Source organism: Nelusetta ayraudi, unplaced genomic scaffold, assembly GCF_046127955.1.
Source record: "Nelusetta ayraudi isolate G7.1 ecotype Tasmania unplaced genomic scaffold, CSIRO-AGI_Nayr_v1 ptg000034l, whole genome shotgun sequence".
In the NCBI taxonomy this organism is placed as follows: domain Eukaryota; kingdom Metazoa; phylum Chordata; class Actinopteri; order Tetraodontiformes; family Monacanthidae; genus Nelusetta; species Nelusetta ayraudi.
Window position 1 is genome coordinate 455,958 of NW_027466084.1, and position 20,683 is coordinate 476,640.

The 20,683-nt window shown below is 44.2% G+C and overlaps 1 protein-coding gene and 2 long non-coding RNA genes across 4 annotated transcripts; 2 read left to right on the plus strand and 1 right to left on the minus strand.

Annotated features, from left to right (window-relative positions):
- Nucleotides 1-458: 458 nt before the first annotated feature.
- LOC142892226 (caspase recruitment domain-containing protein 10) lies at nt 459-16,132 on the minus strand. 2 transcript variants are annotated; one of them, XM_076032222.1, is made up of 24 exons: nt 16,007-16,132; nt 13,146-13,418; nt 11,871-12,008; nt 11,557-11,743; nt 10,377-10,515; nt 8,998-9,186; nt 8,756-8,875; nt 8,553-8,678; nt 7,833-8,012; nt 7,614-7,718; nt 6,735-6,780; nt 6,605-6,642; nt 6,402-6,490; nt 6,246-6,292; nt 5,948-6,068; nt 5,424-5,595; nt 3,964-4,087; nt 3,629-3,869; nt 3,019-3,085; nt 2,816-2,918; nt 2,421-2,579; nt 2,219-2,331; nt 1,447-1,562; nt 459-1,316 (listed from the first exon to the last, which is right to left on the minus strand). In XM_076032222.1, exons 1-24 carry the CDS (start codon nt 16,011-16,013, stop codon nt 1,109-1,111), a joined length of 3,108 nt encoding a protein of 1,035 aa, XP_075888337.1. In that variant the 5' UTR covers nt 16,014-16,132; the 3' UTR covers nt 459-1,108. The 2 variants fall into 2 exon arrangements, with proteins under 2 accessions (XP_075888337.1, XP_075888336.1); XM_076032221.1 differs by having other exon boundaries at nt 3,016-3,085.
- LOC142892227 (uncharacterized) lies at nt 4,806-6,136 on the plus strand. The gene is made up of 2 exons (XR_012927395.1): nt 4,806-5,237; nt 5,403-6,136. It is a non-coding gene; the product is annotated as an uncharacterized LOC142892227 (long non-coding RNA).
- LOC142892228 (uncharacterized) lies at nt 9,177-11,113 on the plus strand. Its single transcript, XR_012927396.1, has 2 exons — nt 9,177-10,083; nt 10,368-11,113. It is a non-coding gene; the product is annotated as an uncharacterized LOC142892228 (long non-coding RNA).
- Nucleotides 16,133-20,683: the final 4,551 nt, after the last annotated feature.

Genomic DNA, 20,683 nt, shown 5'->3' on the forward strand with positions numbered 1-20,683 from the left:
TTTTGAAACTACAAAAATATTCACCTTTGCTCATTTTGAATGTATTTTTTTTTTTTAAATTTCGCATAGTATTATGGCTTTGCTGGATATTTGCGTGGGGAAAATATATTATAGTAACTACTATTTTTTCCCCTCAAACATTTCCAGATATTGAATGCATATATAGATATTATTTTCTTTTTTGTGTTGTAATTGTGATATAAGTTTCAATTTCAAGTTTTGTCTCATGTTAAAGACTTAAGTCATCCAATACCAATACCCTGTGTGTGTGTGTGTGTGTGTGTGTGTGTGTGTGTGTGTGTGTGTGTGTGTGTGTACACACATATGAAAATACATACAAAATTGTCTTAGCAGACTTTCAGTACCAGAGTAGATCCTCTTAGATCCTTAGACAAGTGTGAAGGACATTTACTTGGATTTTTCTTTCAAATCGATTTCTATTTTTGTTTAATAGCTGGTTGCAGTAGAAAATATTATGTGCTTTATTAAGTAACAGTGGACAGTGGTCGTTTTCAAAACAACATTTCCAGACCAAACAAGAACAATTCACCAGGAATTTTTTTTTTTTTTTTTTTTTACCTTACCTTACACAAAAGTTCAACTTAGGCACAACATTTTGTTGTGCGTAGTTCATAGTTCATAGTACTTGCATGCATAATTCACTTATTTGCTCAAAATGACAAAAGCCCAAAAGAAATATCTGTTAAAAAAAAGATTAGAAATGTGGATAAGTAGAGTTCCATTGTCCACTCCTCACATTTCCTTAGTCTCTCACAGTCTAGGTTTTAAGTCACGTATCACACTACTGTCTAAAAAAAAAGTTTCTTTTTTAATCTAGTGGCACAGTTATATGATAAAAGTTGCAGTTGAAAAAAAATGTACAGCATATACATTTCATGTAATGGACAAATTTGGGTTTTGGGCAACATTTCTCTTGTTATTGCCATTTCAGCCACGTCCAGCTTGGTGATATACAGCATTATGTAGTTCTTGTTTGAATACATGCGTTCACAGGCTTGCTTTGCTTGCTCCTTTACCAAGTTCAGAGTCAGGGGAAAATATTTTCAGGCTCATGCTGAGAAGTCAGACACTTCCACTGTTTTCTGCCCTACTGAAGCCTATCCAGTTCCACCCACGCTACTGCCCTCTGCTGGCTGTGGATTGCCTTGCATATGGCTGCCAGCAGGTCGTCGGTGCCGCTCCAGGCGCCGGGTTCCAGGGTGTAGTAGAGCAGGGGCAGCGTCTCTAGCTGCAGCTCCTCCGCCTGGCACACCTCCTCCATGGTGTCGTCCTCACCGCACCTCGGGAAGAACTTCCTGTTGGAAGCGTTGTGGCGGTTTACACGCAGAAAGTTGGAGGACAGTTTTTGGAAGTCTGCGCTTGCACGTTCAGGAGCCGGAAACTTCAGATGCAATACATTGTGCAAGGAAAATGACGTGCACGTACCTCAGTTTCTTATGCTTTTTGCTCTTGGGCCGAATGTGGATAACAATGGGGTAAATCCCTTGTCTAATCAAGCCCTCGACACTCTGCAGTCCCAGCTCCAGCAGACAGTGCCGGTCCTTTGGGAGAGACAAAGACAAAGACAAAGGTTTTCTGGTGGTATATTTACTCAAGTTATTGCAATCAACCCGATTTTAGATAACACATGAAAGCTTTTTACTTTGCTTTCCTAATCACCTAATGTCAATTTAGAGTTCACAATTCACTTCACGTGCATGTTTTTGGACTGTGGGAGGAAGCCGGAGAACCCAGGCAGACGCAGGGAGAACACGCAAAATTCCACACAGAAAAGTCCCAGGCCCGGAATCGAACCCACGACCTTCTTGCTTAACCGCTGCACCACCATCATTTAATTTCATTCAAATGTGACTCAAGTTTATTTGCGCCTCCCTACGTTCCAAAATTTAAGCTAACTCAAAATGAGCACTTATGTAGCACTTCCAGTACCTCTATGGTTCCCCAAAGCGCTTTACCATGGCCTCTCATTCACCCATTCACACATGTAAGGTGCTGCCTCGCCCCACTGGACGCAATCTAGGGTCAAGTGTCTTGCCCAAGGACGCAACGATGGACTAGGACGGAGCGGGATTTGAACTGCCAACCTTTCGGTCATTGCTCTACCTCCTTATCTACAGTCGCCCCAATGAGAGGAGGGGAGGGGAGTTAGGGAACTCTTCACTATGCGTTCGCCCGACAACATTTTTCCTTTCGATACCTGGTCCATGACGTCCTGCACCGACTGCAGCCGTATGCCCACGGCCTGCTCGGAACCGCAGGAATCCAGCAGGAAGACACTCCTGTCCCGCCTCTCCGACGCCGGGATGGGCTCTGCGAAAACCACGAGAATCAGACAGCGGCGCGTTATCGTCCGTCTGGGAGGGGCGGCAATCACGCCCGGCGGACTGAAAAAAACGCACCAGGCTGGCAGGTGTTGAACATCAGGCCGGACTCGGACGGCTGCAGCAGCCGCTCGATGAGGCGACGGGAGAGGATGGAAGGGGAGAAGATGACGGGCCTCTTCGTCTGGACCGCCACTGGCTTCACGACACTGTACGGGATCAGGTGGTCCTCATGGCCTGGGTGGGGAGGAGGAGGAAGAAGGAGGAGGAGAAGAAGAAGAAGAAGCCTGTATTAATCCCACATTATGCACAATTACAGCAACAATGCAATAGAAAAGAATGGAGATTATATTGACTGAAAATATAATAAAAAAAATTAAATATATAGGCTAACAGGGAACAACAGAGTCGTTTCTTGTTTAAAAAAATAACATTTGGGATCTGACTTCTCTGGTGCTACAGCTGGATCTTACGTTTGCTGAGCGTGTGCAGCACCTGCTGGGAGGAAGTGATGCCTCGGCAGGCAGGGTCGACCGCCTTGACCAATCGTACCTGACCAGAGGTTTTCTTCAGGAACTGCAAGAGAGAGGAGAGAAGGAGGGAGGAAGTGAGGAAGGTGTGCCTTCATCCTACGCCTCTTAAACCGAGCGCGGCGTCCGTGTCACTTTCTTACCACCTTCTTCTTCATGTCCTTTTGCCCGAGGGCCATTTTTCGCAGCCTTACGAGCAACAGTTGTTGCGCTCTGAGATGGAGAGAGAGAGAGAAAAGAAAAGGGTCAAAAATCCAAAACGATCTCATTGGCATTTCCTTCCTTCGACTTCGACGATGTGTGTCGAAGCTGAAAGAAATATTATCGAAATATTAATCAGCAATTCTGTGTTTTCATCCAATTTCGCGTAATTTTTTTGGATAACGTGACACTTTGGCGACCTCGTCTCTCTCTCGCTAGTTCGCTTAAAATGACTCGGCATTGCCGTTAGCGATGGCAGCGGTGCTGCTGTGCGTTCAATTTCAATGAAATGCTAAACACCAACGCCAACTTGCCCTTTGTAAGTCACACTTGCCTTACTCTCATTACACTCATGACTTGCCACACTAGCATCATTGTCGTACTTCCACTCTGTTATAGTTTATTTTATTCTTGAATCTTTAGTTATATTTTGTTTCCTCGATTTTGAAAGACCTAAAAACGATGATGCACTAAAATCAAATTCCTTTTTTTTTTTTATTCTTTTAAGAATTGTCTCTCTCGATTTGAACACCACCAAGGGTCGACTTGGCCAACCTGTTGTAGTTGGGCATGGTTCCCGTCTGCAGGGGCTTTGCCGTGTGCCGGTCCACCAGGGAACAGCGCCAGTGGTACTTCCCGTTGTACCTCGTGTCCGTCACGTGCACGATGTCGTCGCAGGACACGCTGAGGGACGGCGGGTCGCCGTGAGGCTCCACGTTCAGGTTGACCCGCACGTAGAAGGAGTCGGCGCCCGCAAAGTTGGGCGCCTGCAGCTGCGAGCACAGCTTGGAGTACGCTGAGGAGAGGGGGAGAGGGGAAAGTACGTTAGGGGTTCGAACAAAATCTCTCTCTTGTTTCTGTGAAAAATCCACGGGAGAGACTGCGCTCACCCTCCGGGTTGCCCTGGTGTTTGAGGGCCGCGGGCTCCGTCCACCACTGGAGGGAGAAGTGAGCCACTTCGGCCGTGCACTGCTTCAGCAGCACGTTGCCTCCTCCGAACAAAACCCCCTCCAGCTGAAGAACAGGGCGGGAAAACGACACAACATCTGAGCTCTCCTTCCTATACCGAAACTAACGTAAACTCCCTTTTAAATAAAGCAGCTTGCAGACATTCATTCATCCTGCAGCGACTGTGCAAAGAGAGTGAGAGAATGTTACCTATTGTTAAAAAACAAACAAACATTTGTTATCACTTATTCCCATTGAAAAGACAGTGTTGGCGAGTAATCTATTACTAAGCAATCCACGACTGTAATCAAACTACTTTTTAAATAACGTAGTAATGTAGCGGGATTACAGTGGCACAACTGGTAATTACATCATAATTACTTCATCAAGTGACGATTTTGTTACTTTTCCGAAATATTTTGCAAGCTAAGAATGTCTTATTATCCACAAAATGTATGAAATTTAGAAAAGCAACCAAAAAACAGCGATGTCGCAGATCATTTTAACAATTTGGGCCACCACTGCTGTACGTGAGTTTGTTCGGGGGAAATGTGCAGTTTGTGTTCAGAGAGCAAACATTCATTCGGGACAGAGGCAATATTTGGAATTGCAAAACTTTCATTTTGTAAAGTTCATTCCAAAGCACCGAGCAACTGTTACTTTATGGTTTTTTTTTTTAAACTAAAGTAATTAGTAATTGATTACTTATGAAACAAAGTAATTAAAGAGTTAATTACATTACTTTTTAAGGAGTAATCAGTAATCAGTAGTTGGATTACTTTTATGGAGTAATCCCAACAACGCTGGTGGAGATTTGCGTATATTTATGTTTTTGTGACTGATGCACTTTTTTTTTAAGTTCATTTACCTGCTTGGTGTACAACTAAAAGAAGTCAGCCAGGTGTCATTTTCAAGTTTCAATCTCTTTGAGGGTTAAATTCAAATGTGTTTGCGATGCAATGAAACGCTTCATCGTCATTCTGATGTTAATTCAAACCAATCCAACGAGTTCCTATAAAAGGCCAAGCATGATTTTTCTTCTTGTCCTCTTGGGATTATCTTGATGACTCTCCACCCCTAATTTTAAGAGTCTACCCAAGGTTTTGGCCCATTCAAAGGCAGTTTTTTTCTTGCCACTGCAGCACCACAGCATTGGCTGTCAGTGGGAAGAACTGGTTCAGATCAGAGCCTGGTCTGGACCTGCTCGGATTGGAAAGTAAGTGGCCTAAGAATAACTCTGTAATGAATGAATGTAATCTGTTCATTTATTAATTTTTGGCAGATTTAACATTGTATACTGTTTTTGTCTCTTTTTGAGGGAGGGGGTGGGTATCTTGTTCGTTTTTGAGTCCGTTTGTGTTTTGTATTTGCGTAATTGTAGCACTGCTGCACTGACACGCACCTCCAGCAGCTCACTGCCCTCCTTCAGTCCACACTGTTCAGCCGCGGAACCTTGTTTCACGTGGCTGACAAAGATCCCCGTCCCGTTTCCTCCGACCACGGTGATGTCGTCGGCGAGGCTGGACCTTTGCTGCGTTGGCGTGGAGGGCGGGGTTGAAGACGAGGACTGCGGCCTGAAACGAAGAGAGAGCTTCAGTGCGGGTTCCGCTCCAGCGCAGGAGTTGCCGCTGACGCCATTGGAGCGCTGGCCTGAGAAGCTTGAACCAACCATCAGCGAGTAAATTGTGTGCCGCAAATTTGCCTCTCTTATCTATTTTCCGCACGCGGGGCCGTCGACATGCGCCGGGAGATAAGGCGGGCAAGAAATTGGGACAAATCCATCGTCTTTTGCATCAACAGAGTGAGATTTTGTTCGAAATTGACTCAGGTATTTAACAAACTTGTATGCACCGGCCGACTTTTTTAGATTCTGCGCTATTGTCGGAGGGTTGGGCTGAGAGAGGGGCCACAACGCCGATGGGTCACCTGGCGGTCTGGGGAGCAGGTTGGTGCACGGGCACCGCAGGCACGTTGACCAAGTCGGGGGGGAAGAGGTGAGAGTGCAGCGAGTTGCAAGAATCCCACAGGGACGGCTCACTCTGCTCGCCTGAAAAACACCAGACGGACCAGACCAAGAGATTAAATTCACATGACACAACATCAAAAAGAGAAAGTTGTCTGGGCAAAAAAAAAAGCGATTTCCTCATTTGCACTTATTAAGCAGGAAACTGGAGGCTTGGCGTTGGCCGCAAATAAAACATGACGTAGTCAAGGTACACCGCACCTGGGATGTTGTCGTTCTCATCGCTGCCCCATGAGTCCAAGTCAAACCTTGAAAAAAAGGGAAAATTTATTGTAACATAATAAAAATAAATAAATTAAATAAAGGTCATGATATAATCAAGAAATAATTCAATACACAAGGTTGACAAAAACTCACTCGGTGTTGAATCGCCTGTTAATGGAGTTTATACAGGGAGGGAATGGGAATGTGGACAGCCTATTTATTTCCTTTTCATTGTCTTCTGACTGTGAGTAGAAAAGAAAAAAAAAAACATAACACAATGAAATGCTGAAAATCTTCAATCTCCTCATTTTTACTCTCATCTGCTCCTGAGGATCGCTGCTCTCTCAAACACTCACCGACGAGAAGAGATTCTCCTCCGAATTGAAATTGGAATCTGCAAGAAAGCAGGAACTCTTAACTAAGTAAACCGCAGCAGTGAGAGCTGAAATTAATTTTGGCGGCCTAAATGGCAAAATCGAGGCTTACCCTCAAAAGTTTCAGTTGCTTCCAGAGGTCGGCCTCTAGAGGGCGCCTGCGGCAAAGAAGAGACGAGTGAGTATAGCGTATTTACAGGAGGTGGGCAGAGGTGGCAAAAGTATTCACATTGTGTGCTTAAGCAAAACGACGTATACTTGTGTAAATAAAGGCTCTGGTAAAAGTAAAAGTGATTTAACCCCAGTACTCAAGCAAAAGTAGAAAAGTACCGGTTCTGAAATGTACTTGAAAGTAAATAAAGAAGTAATTTCTTTCATTCTAATGATTTAATTTACATGTTTACACTTTTAATAACAATAGCCAATGTTATTTGCTACATGTTCATTTTTCTTTGTACTGAACAGTGAGCCCAAAGCCGAGGTACTCTACCGAGCTAATCTCCCTCCAAAATAAAAAATGTATATTGAACTACACAACTACAGAGTTCAAACAGCTCTACTTCAAGCAACAACAACTGCAATTATAATAAATTAGTTACTTTTAACAGAATTTTTTATCTTTTCAAGACTTTAAAACACAAAAGCACAAGTAGAAAGTGCACATATTTGTGTACAAATGTAGGGAGTAAAAGTAAAAAGTCATCAGAAAAAGAAATACTGAAGTGAACTACAGATACCTGAAAAAATACTTAAGTAACAAAAATATTTGTACTCGTTACTTTGCACCTATGGAAGGTAGGAATATTCACGCAGGTATCAATGTGTTTATAGTTGGATTAGATTCTCAACAATGAGAAGCTTCAGCTACACCAAGAGCAACAGAAAACAACCAGAATGTTCAGTTCCCACAGCAGGGACGCCACGTGTAACACACAAAAAAAGGCCTGATCGAATCAGAAGGCAGATTTTTACTGTAAATGCCATGCTTGACCTTTCGCAGCAGCATACGGTTGTTGTCCACCTGAGGTCTGAGCTCCAGGCCGAGGGAACAGCAGGGGCCGTAGCACTGGTCCTCACTGCACAGGGACAGGTGGGACTGGGGACACACGCGGGAGACAGAGACGCAGGCGTGGTGATGACGGCGAACGCGGTGGCGGCGGAGAACAAACGGAGCGAGTCCCAAGTCTCGACTCGACTCGACTCAACTCACACAGTTCAGACAGGAGCTGCTCTGCCGCATCTGCTCCCGGCTCCTGTCCTGCTCTCTCTCCAGCTCCCTCTGCAGCTGCTCCAGGTTGGCCTGCAGCTCGGCGATGCGCTTGCGCAGACGGTTCTTGTCCAGCAGGCAGTCGGTGTACTCCAGCTGCAGGCTGTCGCGACTGTGCAGAGCCTTGGAGGGAAGTTGGGGACAATAAATTGCCATTTGGCCAAGATCTAAAGATACTGATGAAATGGAAATTATATGCCATGCAAAAATAATTTACAAACGTTTTTAATTATTTAACTATAATATTTGTCTTGTTCTTATATGTTCAGTTTCAGAAATCAGATCTGGGCAATGAGACCAGCTAATTAGTTATTCAGGTAATGGTCCTTCCCACTGAGACACACTTGAGGCTAGCATTTTTTTTTTTATTCCCGTTCTAAATATATGGCAGCTGCGACAAAGCATCAGTTGAAGCAGGAAGCGGGAACTGAGGGTTTTTAATTATAGGCCGCAAACAGAGAGCTAAATACGTTGTTTACGGGACAACTAAATCTAATGGGACCTTTAAACCTTCATCAGTCTCAACACAACTAGACTCAACAGTAACAAACTACAACTTGTCTTGATGCACAGACATTTTTAACACAAAAAAAAAAAACGGCTACCTGCAGCACTTGAATAAAATCGGTGCTAACTCAGTCAGTTCTCTCACGTCTCGCTCACCTGGTCTCGCTCCTTCTCCAGCTCCATGACCTGGTTGGAGTAGGACACGCTTCTCTTCTGCTCGGTCTCCCAGTCCAGCTGGAGCGTCCTGACTTTGAGCTGCAGCTGCTCGCACTGCCACTCCAGCTGCGAGAAGGTCATTAATCTCGTTAATCTCCATTTAAACACGGGAGAAAGACGGCGGTCGGCCCGCTGCCGCTCACCTTGTCCCTCTGCTCCTCGGTGCCCTGCAGCTCCCCCTGCAGCCTGGCGATGATGTCGCAGAGATCCTGCCGCTGCTCTGCGGACTCCCTGCGGTCCTGCTGCAGGATGTCCATCAGCGCCTGGAAGGGAAAACGTTGAAGACATGTCGTAAGTCATATTTTCGTAGTAACCGGAGGTGAAAATCCAGCAGCTTAAACACAGACTCCTTAGACAACGATCACGAGTACAGCGGAGAACATACTATGACTCCAGTGGCGGGTGCGGACTCTCGCGTCTCGTCTTTCTGGACCTCGATGCGATGTCGAGGTTTTTCCGGCAGGGCAGGTGGAGAGCCAGTCCCACCATTAGACATCAGACTGTTTGTTGCAGGAGAGCGGTCTGGACCGTCTACTGTCTCTGCTCCAGCCAGCCTGGACCTCAGCTCCTCCACCTGCAGAGGGAAGTTGGCAAGTGTATCAGTTAGCAGTTATACTCTTGGCCATAAAGATACAGTATTCCTGGACACTGTGATTGACTATCTATTTATCTATCCATCTATCCATCTATCTGTCTGTCTGTCTGTCTGTCTGTCTAAATGGCTATAGGAATCCAGTCTTCAGCAGTGTACTGGTGGCTTGCAACCAGACACTGTGTGATGAGCAGGGATGTTAACAATGAATCAATGATGGATTAATTGTTGATTTAGAATTCAATCGATTAAATTCAATTAGTCGTGATTAACCGAACAGACTATTTTTTCCGCTATTACATAAGACATGTTTTTTTGGGGGGTTTTTTAGTGAGCAAAAAATATTTCAGCTTCATAAAAGTCAAACCAAACCGGTGCTTACGTTCAATTACAAGACCGAACCGCACATTATCAGGCATATTGCACACACATGTAAAGCATCGTGAGGCAACGAGGCTGTTTTGAGCCCGACCTCCTTCAATAACGAAGAAAAGAAAATAACCACAAACATCTGAAGAATTTGCTGGTAAGTGTTTTTTTCCTTTCTTTTCTTTTCCGTCTCTATTCCCTGGTGTTTTGGTTGACATGTTGTGACAGGACACAAGCTGAACACAGCCAAGTCTGATAACATCCATGCAGCTCTGATGCAGCGGCATTCCGGTTGAAACTAGTTTTTACCCGAGACAAACCTGGGCCTCCCAAAACTTTTGGGGGAAGGAAAAAAAAAAGCAACTGGATTTGAAAACGGAGAGCAGACCCTAAAATTCACCTTCTTTTCAGCTTCCCCGTGCAAAGGGTCGGGGGTAAAAACGTCAATGGGCCTTTGGTGAGAAGATCACTGTTATTCCTGCAGAAACCATACGTCTACCTACAGTCAGGGTGAGCTGTGGAATGCGCTCGTAGACAGAGGGTGACTCATCTTCTCACTTAAACTCAATGGTTTTGCTCGCTGAAAGACGACTCTGGCGTCAGACAGAACTACTTTTAGCTTTTTTTGCTAATTATTTTGAAAATGTAAATGACTTGTTGTTTGCAATTCTAACGCAGAGGTGCTTGTTTGACTGTTTTAATCACTCTCCGTTTGAAGTTTTCCCTATTTTCTCTCTCTGCTCTTGTTGAACCCCAAAATCTGACCGTCAATGTCACCGCCGGCTTTTTCCCAGTGGACCCACCTGCCTCAGTAGGTCTCTCTCGCGGCTGGAGGCCTTGCCTTGCTCCTCCAGGGACCTGGAGTACTTCACGGCCTGCTCCAGGAGCCTGTCCTTCAGCTTGCCCAGCTCTCGACTAGCCGACTCCCAGTCCTGACGCAGCCTACGAACGTTCGAAACAGAAAACGTGCATAAAAAAATAAACTGTTCTGTAGCTTAACTGGGAAGGTTGATCGTGCCGGACCCAACACTTGACTGTTCTGGTGGAAAGGCTTTAATCTACAGATGCAGCTCGATCAGTAGATTCCACTCGTGAAATCTCACACGTTGGTCTTGTCAGGCTAGTCAGCCAGTCTGAGTAATACGCAACCACTCATGACAAAGACATAGGAACCAACTGCAGGCCCGGTTGCTTCTATTGTGGGTCGCATTAACATTGATGATCGGACTCAGATCAAATCAGAAGCACCGTTGCTGTCTGGCTCAAATGGCAGCACAAAAATCTGATTGTCCACTTACCTCAATGTTTTTTTTTAATTTCATTTTTATTATTCTTTTTTTAAATCAAGCTTCTCTTTCAAAATATTTTTATGGGCTACTTGCCAATTAGCCCGATGGATTTGTTTCACAAATGTGAGGTATATAAGACGTCTAGCTTCAGCTAATTTGCAGTCTTTGTCCCCAGTCAGGCTTTTAAAATACAATGAGATGTACTGAAAAACCAGTTAAAAATGAAATGATACAAATGCAGTGAATAATACGAAATAATTCAATAAATTGATTAAAAAAATAATAGATTAACACAATTGCAGTTGTCAATTACAAAAATAAATACATGATTTAAACTTAGGTGCTGTTAACAATGACCTAATAGTAAATGAATATTGACATTTATGCTACTGTTTGAGCTAATGTTTGACCTTCACACTAAAACCTCTTTACGTTCCAGTTTAAAAACATTCCAACTTGCATGCAGAGCAAATGAAGATATTTAGCCAAAGAAGGAGGATTTTAAAGTTTTAAGAAGTTTCAAAGCACCAAACTTTAACAGAAGCATATCAATAATTTGCCTTTGCCTTCACACGTCCATAAAAACGGACTAGACACTCAAACCGAGTGTCTCACATCTGCTCTCACCTCGTTAACGCGATCTACAATAAGCGACTTCGCCAAAACGTGAAGCGGCTGAAGAAGCGAAGCCCACCTCTCCAGCTGCAGCCTGTCGTGACGCCGCTCCTGAGCCTTGCGCTCGGCCCGGCTGCGCTCTTCCTCGGCCATCCGGCAGCGCTGTGACAGGCGGCGCTCGCACATGCGGCTGTTCCTCAGCTGCTCCCGCAGTTTGCGCACCTCCAGCAGCAGGAACTGGGTCAAGCCTTCGGGGCCCTCTTCGTCTGTGGAGTCGAGAGGAGGCGTTAGGGGGCGCGGCGGGCGGACGAAACGCTGGCGTCGCTCAAGTCAAAGCACTGACTGAATCGATGCTGCCAGTCAACGCCTGTGGCACTGTCCAGCCCTGCTTACCCAGAATCAGGGAGCATCGTTGAGTGGGTTGCTGTCCCGTCAGCTGCGTGTACTGCTCCGGATGGTAAAACTCCAGCGATTCCATGAAGGCCTGAAGGCCTCTCTGGCCCTTACACCGTAGAATGTCCAGCAAACGACCTGCGTGAGAATTCTGTTAAACTTCGCTTTGTTGGTGTTAACAGCCGCAGGTAAAAACTGTCAGCCCGGCTGTAAACATGCTGCTCCCTTTATGTGACTCTTAATGTGAAGGCCAACTTTTGGGATGAGCTAACTTCCTGGAAATGAGATGCTGCGACGTGAACTCGGGTGTTTCTCCTCAACTTGCGACGTGCCACCTTGACGTTCTCCCTCCGTCTTCATCCCTCCATTTCTCCCCTGTCCTTAGACTTCTCTTTCATCTTACTCTCTGCTGTTCCTCTCACTACCTTTTGCTCAACCTGTTGCACAATCAATCACACACGCTGTAGTTTTGAGTTTTAAACAAAAAGAAGAAGTGTAAACTTTTGAAGGATTGCTAAGATGGCTATTTTCACTGCCACCAGACACCTGAGGTAAAGTTCATTTTGAAAGGCCTTAATGTTTCCATAAATCATGTGGGAACAGACCCCAAACATAACTACTGTAAAAAAAAAAAAAAAAAAAGTTTCATCTGACTCAAGTTGTTTTGAGCCTATCAGCTGTTCAGCTGTTTAAGGTAATAAATGCCATCATTTGTCGTAATCGTGAGGGAGAGCGAGGTTAATGTACAACTCAGCCTGATCTACTTAATAATGAAACTATTTGCTGCATGAGCCACGGCGTCAAAAACACGTGGGACACGTGGACAGTGCGGAGTAGAGATAAGAAGCCACACACAAAATTGTCAGTATTCAGTAGGTAACCAAAGTCACGCTGTCTTGTAGAGGGCCAGCTGGTGGCGCTGTGACAGTGGCAGTTGTGTCATTCTTCCTGTTATAAATCAACGAATCATAATGTCGACTGTCAAAGTTTCAGAAAAACACACAGACTTTAACTTCCTTGTGTAACCAGCAGCAATAATACGGACCATGAATCACAGCCAGTGATATATAGTGTGTAATAACAAGTCAAAAGGAAATGCCCATGTATGGTTGTTCACCACATAAAGGTTCAAGGTTCAACTTGATCAAAATTTGGCAATAAGGCCTGATAAAAATACAACACTTCCAGTTTCATTCGCTGCAGACAGTTTGAAAAGTGTTAAGTGCGAAATGTTTGACGGTTCTTTGAGGCCCTCGAGGCTCCTCGTCTTCTTACCCGCCTTGGTGATGCGCAGCGGGTACTGGGTGGAGTTGAGCACCTCGTCCTCGTCCTGCTCGTCGATGACCTTGCACTGGCGCAGGTACGGGGTGAGCTTGGGCGGGTTGAGGATGCGCGTGAGCTTGTGCCGCACGCCCTCCACGCGCTCCCACAGCTCCTCGCACCGCTCCTCCGACCAGAGCGCCGACGGCCTCGCCTCCTCCCGGTCCATGTCGCCCTCCTGGGCCTCCTCTTGAGCCATGTCGCCCTCCTCGGCCCACGCTGTCACACCTGCGGAGCCGGAAAGGAGTTACGGGCGGCCGCTGAGGATTTTCGCAAGGTGGGTTGTAAAGTGACAGAGAGTCGACAGGGTGATTTTATTGTGTGCAGAAACTGAGCGACTCAATAAATGTTTGACTTCCGTGGGCCATGTCTGTGTGACTCTCTGTCTGTAGCCCAGGGGAAGAGTTATAGACTTTACTGGTGCCGTCTTCACAAAATATAATTTTCTGCGTAAACTTCCAAGACTCTATGATCCATCTGCCTGTCTGATACTCTTGGCCATCAAATGGTTTCTGAATAGGTACAAAATTGGATTGACTGGACGGTAGGGCTGGGCTTATTAATCGATTTTAAAAAAAGACAATGTTTTTTGTTTTGTTTTGTTTTTTTTTTAAAAAAAAGGAAAATCGTAAAACCAATTTGCCTTTCGCAAGCTACCGGGCAGTATGCCTGAAGACCACAAGCCAGGGTGGGAGCAACGTGTTGCTTGGCGGGCTTGCACATGAGGACGAAAGGCCGGTGTTTTGGATCAACTCGCTACGATGCTAACTGGCTTCCTTTGTTTACTCGTGTCTGTAGTTGTCCTAGCTACAGCAGATGTTAAAACCAGGAAGTGATTCCGTATGCTGCCCTCGCCACTACCTGTTCGTAAATTGTATATATATATATATATATATATATATATATATATACATATATATATATATATATACACGTCTTAAAATCAGCAATAAACTTCTTTTGTTACCAAAAAAAAAAATTGAAATTGAAATCGAAAACGAAAATCGAGTTTTCAGAGAGAAAAAAAAAATTGGGATTTTATTTTTGTCTAAAATCGCCCAGCACAACTGGACAGTGATGGGACAAGTCAACGTTATCAAACTGTAGCTTAAAAAAAAAAGTTGTTTCGAGGGTTGAACAAAGGATTACAGGGTTCATCCGTCATGGCGTAAACCTTCATAAAGATGTCACTCCAGACTTTTCACGGTAGGCTGAGGGCAAATTGTCTGCCTGCAAATAGACCTATAAACATTGAGAGGCAACGGTCAGGCGCAGCGAGGGCCATGGTGCGGCGAGAAACAACCCCTTTGTAGGTCAGAAACTCAGAGCGTAGGAATGACAACACTGCCGTGACTCACGCTACACACCAAAAACACCGGGAGGAGGGGGGTGGACTTCGGACAAAAGACTGCGCTAAGCCCCATTCACTTCACACTGGGGCAGACAGGGAAAGAAAGTGAGTAAACCTTCGGGAGCTCCAGGAGTTTTCCAGCTCACACAACACTCACTTGCGAGAGGATGTCTCACTAAATACCCAACACGATACCCATCACCAGAACTTTACCTATAGATTTAAAAAAAACAACAACATAGTCTTAGTCTCATAAGTCTTCTAACAAATGGTTACTTGTAGCTGCCTGCAAAAAACAGATGCTTTTGCCAACACCTGGCTAGAGGTGGCACCAGAGAGGCATTAGTGTTCTTTGTGACATCACAAAGGGATGATTCCCAGAACTTTAGCACATCCTTTCAAGACCCTGCAATCTTCAGTCTTGCAAGTGGGCAAAAAAATATAGACGCATCACTTTATTTTGTGAACAAATGCTCTTGCGCACTTGTATCCACTTACATCACCTGAAATTTAAAGTGGAAACGGCAAAAGTAATCAACTACAACAGGGACGGTCGTCGCTACAGCTGTTCACGGTCCAGCAGCGGACCAAATGATCACCCAGAAGTGGAAATGAGTGGCTGCTGCAGTGTGCAGTTGATAACCTATTTGAGGACAGGGAGGCAGGCTGAGACAGGTCCACCTTCTCTGGAATTCTTGTTGCTACACATAAACAGTCTATTGAAACATTGCTCTCATGAGATTACCGCAGAGCCCTTCTCACGGGAGGAAAGTCAACAGGAGATGTTGTATTTAAAATAATACTGATGAAAAAAAAAAAAAAAAAGACTGCGTATAACTTCTAATAACTGCCATAGTTTGTACTCAGTTAAAGCTGGTGACAACAGGCAGTGCCAGAAGTCAAAATCGTAAATGTGAACATGCTGTCAACTGGCAATCAAATGTGTGTGTGAAGACATCAGTTTAAATATATACTGCCCACATATTTAGATTTTTATTTTTGAATGAAAATAGCACAATAAGCATAAAAAGGAAATTGGAAAACAGGAAAAAGATTTAATATTAGATGTTATTGTTTGTCCATCTGACAGACTTGTCTCATTCGCTTTGCAACAAATAAACAAACCAATTTTGTCTGTTGCAAGTTTGTGTATAAGCGGTCGTGAGAGCACACGTGCAAGATATATATATATATATATATATATATATATATATATATATATATATATATATATATATATATATATATATATATATATATATATATATATATATATATATGTATTTCTCTGCCAATTTGTGTGTACACATAGTAGTTCCACTGCGGTGAAACAACCAAAATACGATTAAAATTCAAGGTTTATAAAGTGAAATAGCATCAAGCTCCGTTCGAAATTGCAGTATTTGCCAGATTTACAGCGGACTAAACGGCATTGCAGTTAACATTCAAACATCTACCTGCTTACCGCTCATGTCCTGTCGGTTTGCTGAAGTCCGTGTCCGAAAAGAGTCAAGTCCACCCCTCAAACAAACTCTTCTCCCCGACAAAGGTGAAACTGAGTCTCGGGGTGAACGGGCGCCACACGACCCTGTTGCCCCACCCACACCAGCCACAGCCAGCCAATCAACGACCCGGAAGATATTGTTACCTTAGAAGATTTCCTTGTATAGCTACTTCGGCACTAGATGGCACTATACACCAATCGAACAGAAAAGGGGCCACAAACTAAAACGCAATAAACTATGATAATAAACATCAAATTTAAAAAATAAAATAAAAGAAGAAATGTTTCCTGTTTCAACATAGCTTGAAGCTGACCGGTCAAATGATGAACTCTGCACTCGAAGGTGTTTGGTGCAGAAATATTGTATGATGACTCACTGACAGCGTGATTCACTTTCCAGGTGTCTTTCAACATTAAGGGGTGCGTGTGGAGGGGGTTATTTCCCCCGGAGGTGGCGCAGCTGAGTCACCGGGCAGCACCGACTTTCCTCCGCCGTGCTGCACGGTGACACAGAGTTTCACTGTTTGTGTTTGCGATTGTAGCGCTGCTGAGTTGTGCTACATTTGTCGCGGCCGTCTGTGCAATTGTAATTCAAAAGCTGGGTGAAATGAGAAGGTCTGACTCAATACTAGAGAACCAACAACAAGTTACTCAGCGGAATTAAGGACTTTTGGACTTAAACATCAAGGAAGTTGTCTTGGTGAACTGAGGCTAAAATTTTCACTAATGCTATGACGAATGCTAATGCTATTCTTTCTCTTAATGGTATTTTTTGGGATATTATTATTATTATTATTATTATTATTATTATTATTATTATTATTATTATTATTATTATTATTGTAGGAGTTGGAGTAGTTGTACAAGAAGGAGAAGGAGAAAAGAAATGAGAAGGCACTGTCAGGCCTCTGTTGTAATGAGAAGTAAAAGGTCACTGAATGAAAGAATACAGATAGACCAGCCTATAAAATGACTGTCACTTTGCTATAAATTGCCATTTAGGCTACTATTTTATCAGGCTAGTTCATGGTTACCACCAAGGAATGTCTGTTTTCTGATATTTGAGACAGGTAAAGGAAATGAAACAAAGCTAATAAAACTCAAACAAACGCACCGACTCGCACACTGTGATTTAACGAGGGCAGTTTCCTCACGGCACAGTGGCAGCCGACGTCGAGATGGACTCAGACTTGGATGACATGCATTCAGCGTAATATGCATACAGCATAAACAGGACAGGTGAACTTAGGCAAGCCTGGGCTGCTCCCGTATTGCACAATTTCCCCCTCATAAATAGAGCCATTGACCTGGACTTGCTGTGACGTGAGTAAAACTGCGTTGGCTGACACGGTGAGGTCGGTAAGGGGAGGCGGTTACACACCTGAGGGGCAGAGTGAGGAAGAGGAGACCCACACGCATCGACTATACTAGGACCAGGATTGGGATGGGGCTGCTTGTGTGCATTGCAAAATTGTATTTTCCTGAAGTCTAGTATGATGAATTCAGTGTATAGCACAGACCTGGGCAAACTATGGCCTGGGGGCCATACGTGGCCTGTTAAGCTTTTTAATCCAGCCTGCGAACTTGAAGAACTTGCAATAATAGTAAGTAAGTCATAAAATAGCTGTATTTCATCCCTTTTTTAGTGTTATCTCTTGACTGTATCCTACGTGTGTGATCGAAGTGCAACTGCAGAGGAATGTGTCTTTTTCTTGGCGTGTGGACTAAAAATGTCAGGCTGCCCTTCCTCCTCAAGGCCTCTTCTGAATAAAGAGACCTCCTGATTGGGCTGTATGCCAAGTTGCTCAGAGGTCCTCTTTTATTGCAGGCAGAGGACCAACAGGGGACTATGATATCACGAGCTGTGGTACAGACGCTCTCTCTGTCTAACCCAACTTGCCATGTTGTTTCTTTTGGACTTTTTTTTGACTGCGATGTTGGCAACGCTTTTTTTGTACTTTTTCCGCAATTTTTCCGCAATTTTTCGTAATTCATAAGCAGGAGACAAATGCGACCTATTGTTAAAAAAAATGATGATTGTTTTGTTGGCAAAAGAAATCAATCAACTTCCTTTTTGAATGCCTAAAAAAAAAACAAAAAAACAGATCCCGCAGAGCAATCATGTATTGACAGTGTCAGGGGGGAAACTCCTGCTTTGGCCAGTTGGGGTAAGAAGGAAATGAAAGGGAAAAACAAAAAATCGATAATCCCCATATTTGCCTTTCGCCATATTTTGCCACCCCCCTCCCCCAACAACTCACACATGCTTTGTCTTCTTTTGTCTCTCAAACCGTCCCATTCGCCCCCGCCCCCCACACCCCCATTCCATTTTGATGCCTTTGTTTTCCGCCTTGTTTCCTCCTCCTTCGCTTTCACTTACTGGAGGCCATTTACTTTCTTGCTCCTTCATCCGACAGACCGGCCCGTCCACCAGTACAGTAGTCTGGGGAGTAAAAAGAAAAAGAAAAAAGAAAGAAGCAGAGACAGAAGGAGGGAGGGCCGCAGCCGATGAGCATTCCGCTTGTTTCTGAGGTGACAGCGGCAACAGTGGAGCCATTGACAGCAGCGCTGCACTCGGCGCTCCGCTCATGCTGGAATGCGAGATATTGTGATGGTTCAGTCAGACAGAAATGGATCACGCAGAGTCACTTCACGGCCCCCCGAGCGCTTTGATTCGCAGATGATATTTTTGGATGAAAAGTGTGGAGTTAAAGTGACCAAATCAGGCAACAAAGTTTCAATACTGTGTCACTGTACTCGAGCAGATTTTTAGGCGTCTGTATTTCACTTGAGAATTTCTCTTTCTGACAACTTTTTGCTTTTACTTCCTACATTTGTGCGCAAGTATCCATACGTGCTCGTTACTTTTGTGTTTAAAAGTGTTGAAGATACAAATTCTGTTCAGGTTTTCACTTAAGACAATTATAGCAGTTCTTGCTTGAAGTGGAGCTATTTGAACTGCACTGTTGTGTAGCGCAACATAAAAGAGGATCATATCTCAGAGGGAGACTATTTCAGAATACTTTGGTTTTGGGGTCACGGTTAAGTACATTTTCAGTACACAGAAAAATAAACATGTACAAAATATCAACAGTTATTGATACTAAAAGTGTATGTAACAAACACATGTATTGTTTCTTTAATTGTAATTTTTTTTTGCTTTTTACATCAGTACATATTAAACAATTTCTTACTTTTAGTTGAGTAAAGAAGTTGAATTTATTTATTTATTTTCTGTCTCCTGCTGTTCTTTAAATAACTGGACTTTATTCCAATTATACAGGGAAACTTTGGGGAAATACATATCAGGGAGATTGTGCACTAAATGAATATGTTATATGCTTTGGAGCATCCTGTGTCCACCGTGTATTCTGTGGGTTTTTAATTTCTATGTTTTCGCCGACGCGATCCGGCCTGGCAGCCACCCAGACCGGCTCCTCACCCGGCAGCTGACCCTCCATGTCTCCATCTATGACTCAAGCCTGGCGGCGGCGCAGAATCGGCCCTTTGTTACCGTAAAGAATGTGTCTTTTCTTTTTGGAAAACGGGCGAGAGAAAGGGAGGGAGAGAGAGTGAGAGAGATACGGGGACGCGAGCAGTCGGGACAGTGTGAAATCGTTAAACAAGATTAATGCTTCCTTTTCGCGGGCAGACGCGCTGTCAGAGTGTTTACTGCTCGCCGGGCCGACGGCGAGCTTCCTCTGGTGTGACATAACCGAGACAACGACATCAGACAGTCTCTAACACACCTGCAAAGTAGCCAGATCAGCTTATTCAGGAAAGTGATTATTTTATTTTATTCACTTACCACTGGTTGATGCTCATGAAATTGATGTTCATGCTGCCATGAGGAAACATCTAATCAAGTGTTGATTGTCCTCTTCTATCCTTAACTCAGTGTGTTGTTAGCTTTGAAGGTATATCTGCAGACCTTGCTTGTGAGCAGTGGTTCCATCTTGCCCATTCTGACCTCTGCCCTCCGACATCAACAAGGAATTTTTCATCCACGTCTGCCACTTACCGAATATTTTCCTCTATTCTTTTACACCCACTGTAAACCCTGGAGATGGTTGTGCCAGTGTCAAAGTTCGTGAAACACTCAGATCAGACCACCAACGAGCATGTCTCTTAAAATACCCTTTTCTTCAACAAGCTAGGTGTATGGCCATTTTATTAGGCACCAGACACATGCAAGTGCGACAGTTGAGGGTCTTGTCCGTGGATGTATTATAAGAACTGGATACCAGACTGGCAATATGGGGGCTCGTAGAGTTTTCCCAGTGGCCACTTGAGGTACTGCAGGAAAAATATCCCATGGGCCCCAAAAGGCATTTTTCCAATGGACCACAATACAAAAATAAACGCCTTTAAAACGGCGAATCATTGCAAATCTTCCTATTGTAGATTTTTCAGTTGTGGTCTTTAAGTTGATTTTTAAAAAAAAAAAATGATAACGGCCAAAAACACATCAGAAAAGAGTTTATCCCCAGCGTCACCTCACAACGTCGTACGTGCTGCTGTGTCTCGGCTCGTTCTGATTGGCTGCATCCTGACGTGTCTGTAAGTGACGTTCTCCAGAATCGTTCTGATTGGTCAAATAGATCATGTGAGTTACGGAGGCATATTTCGCATGCTCAA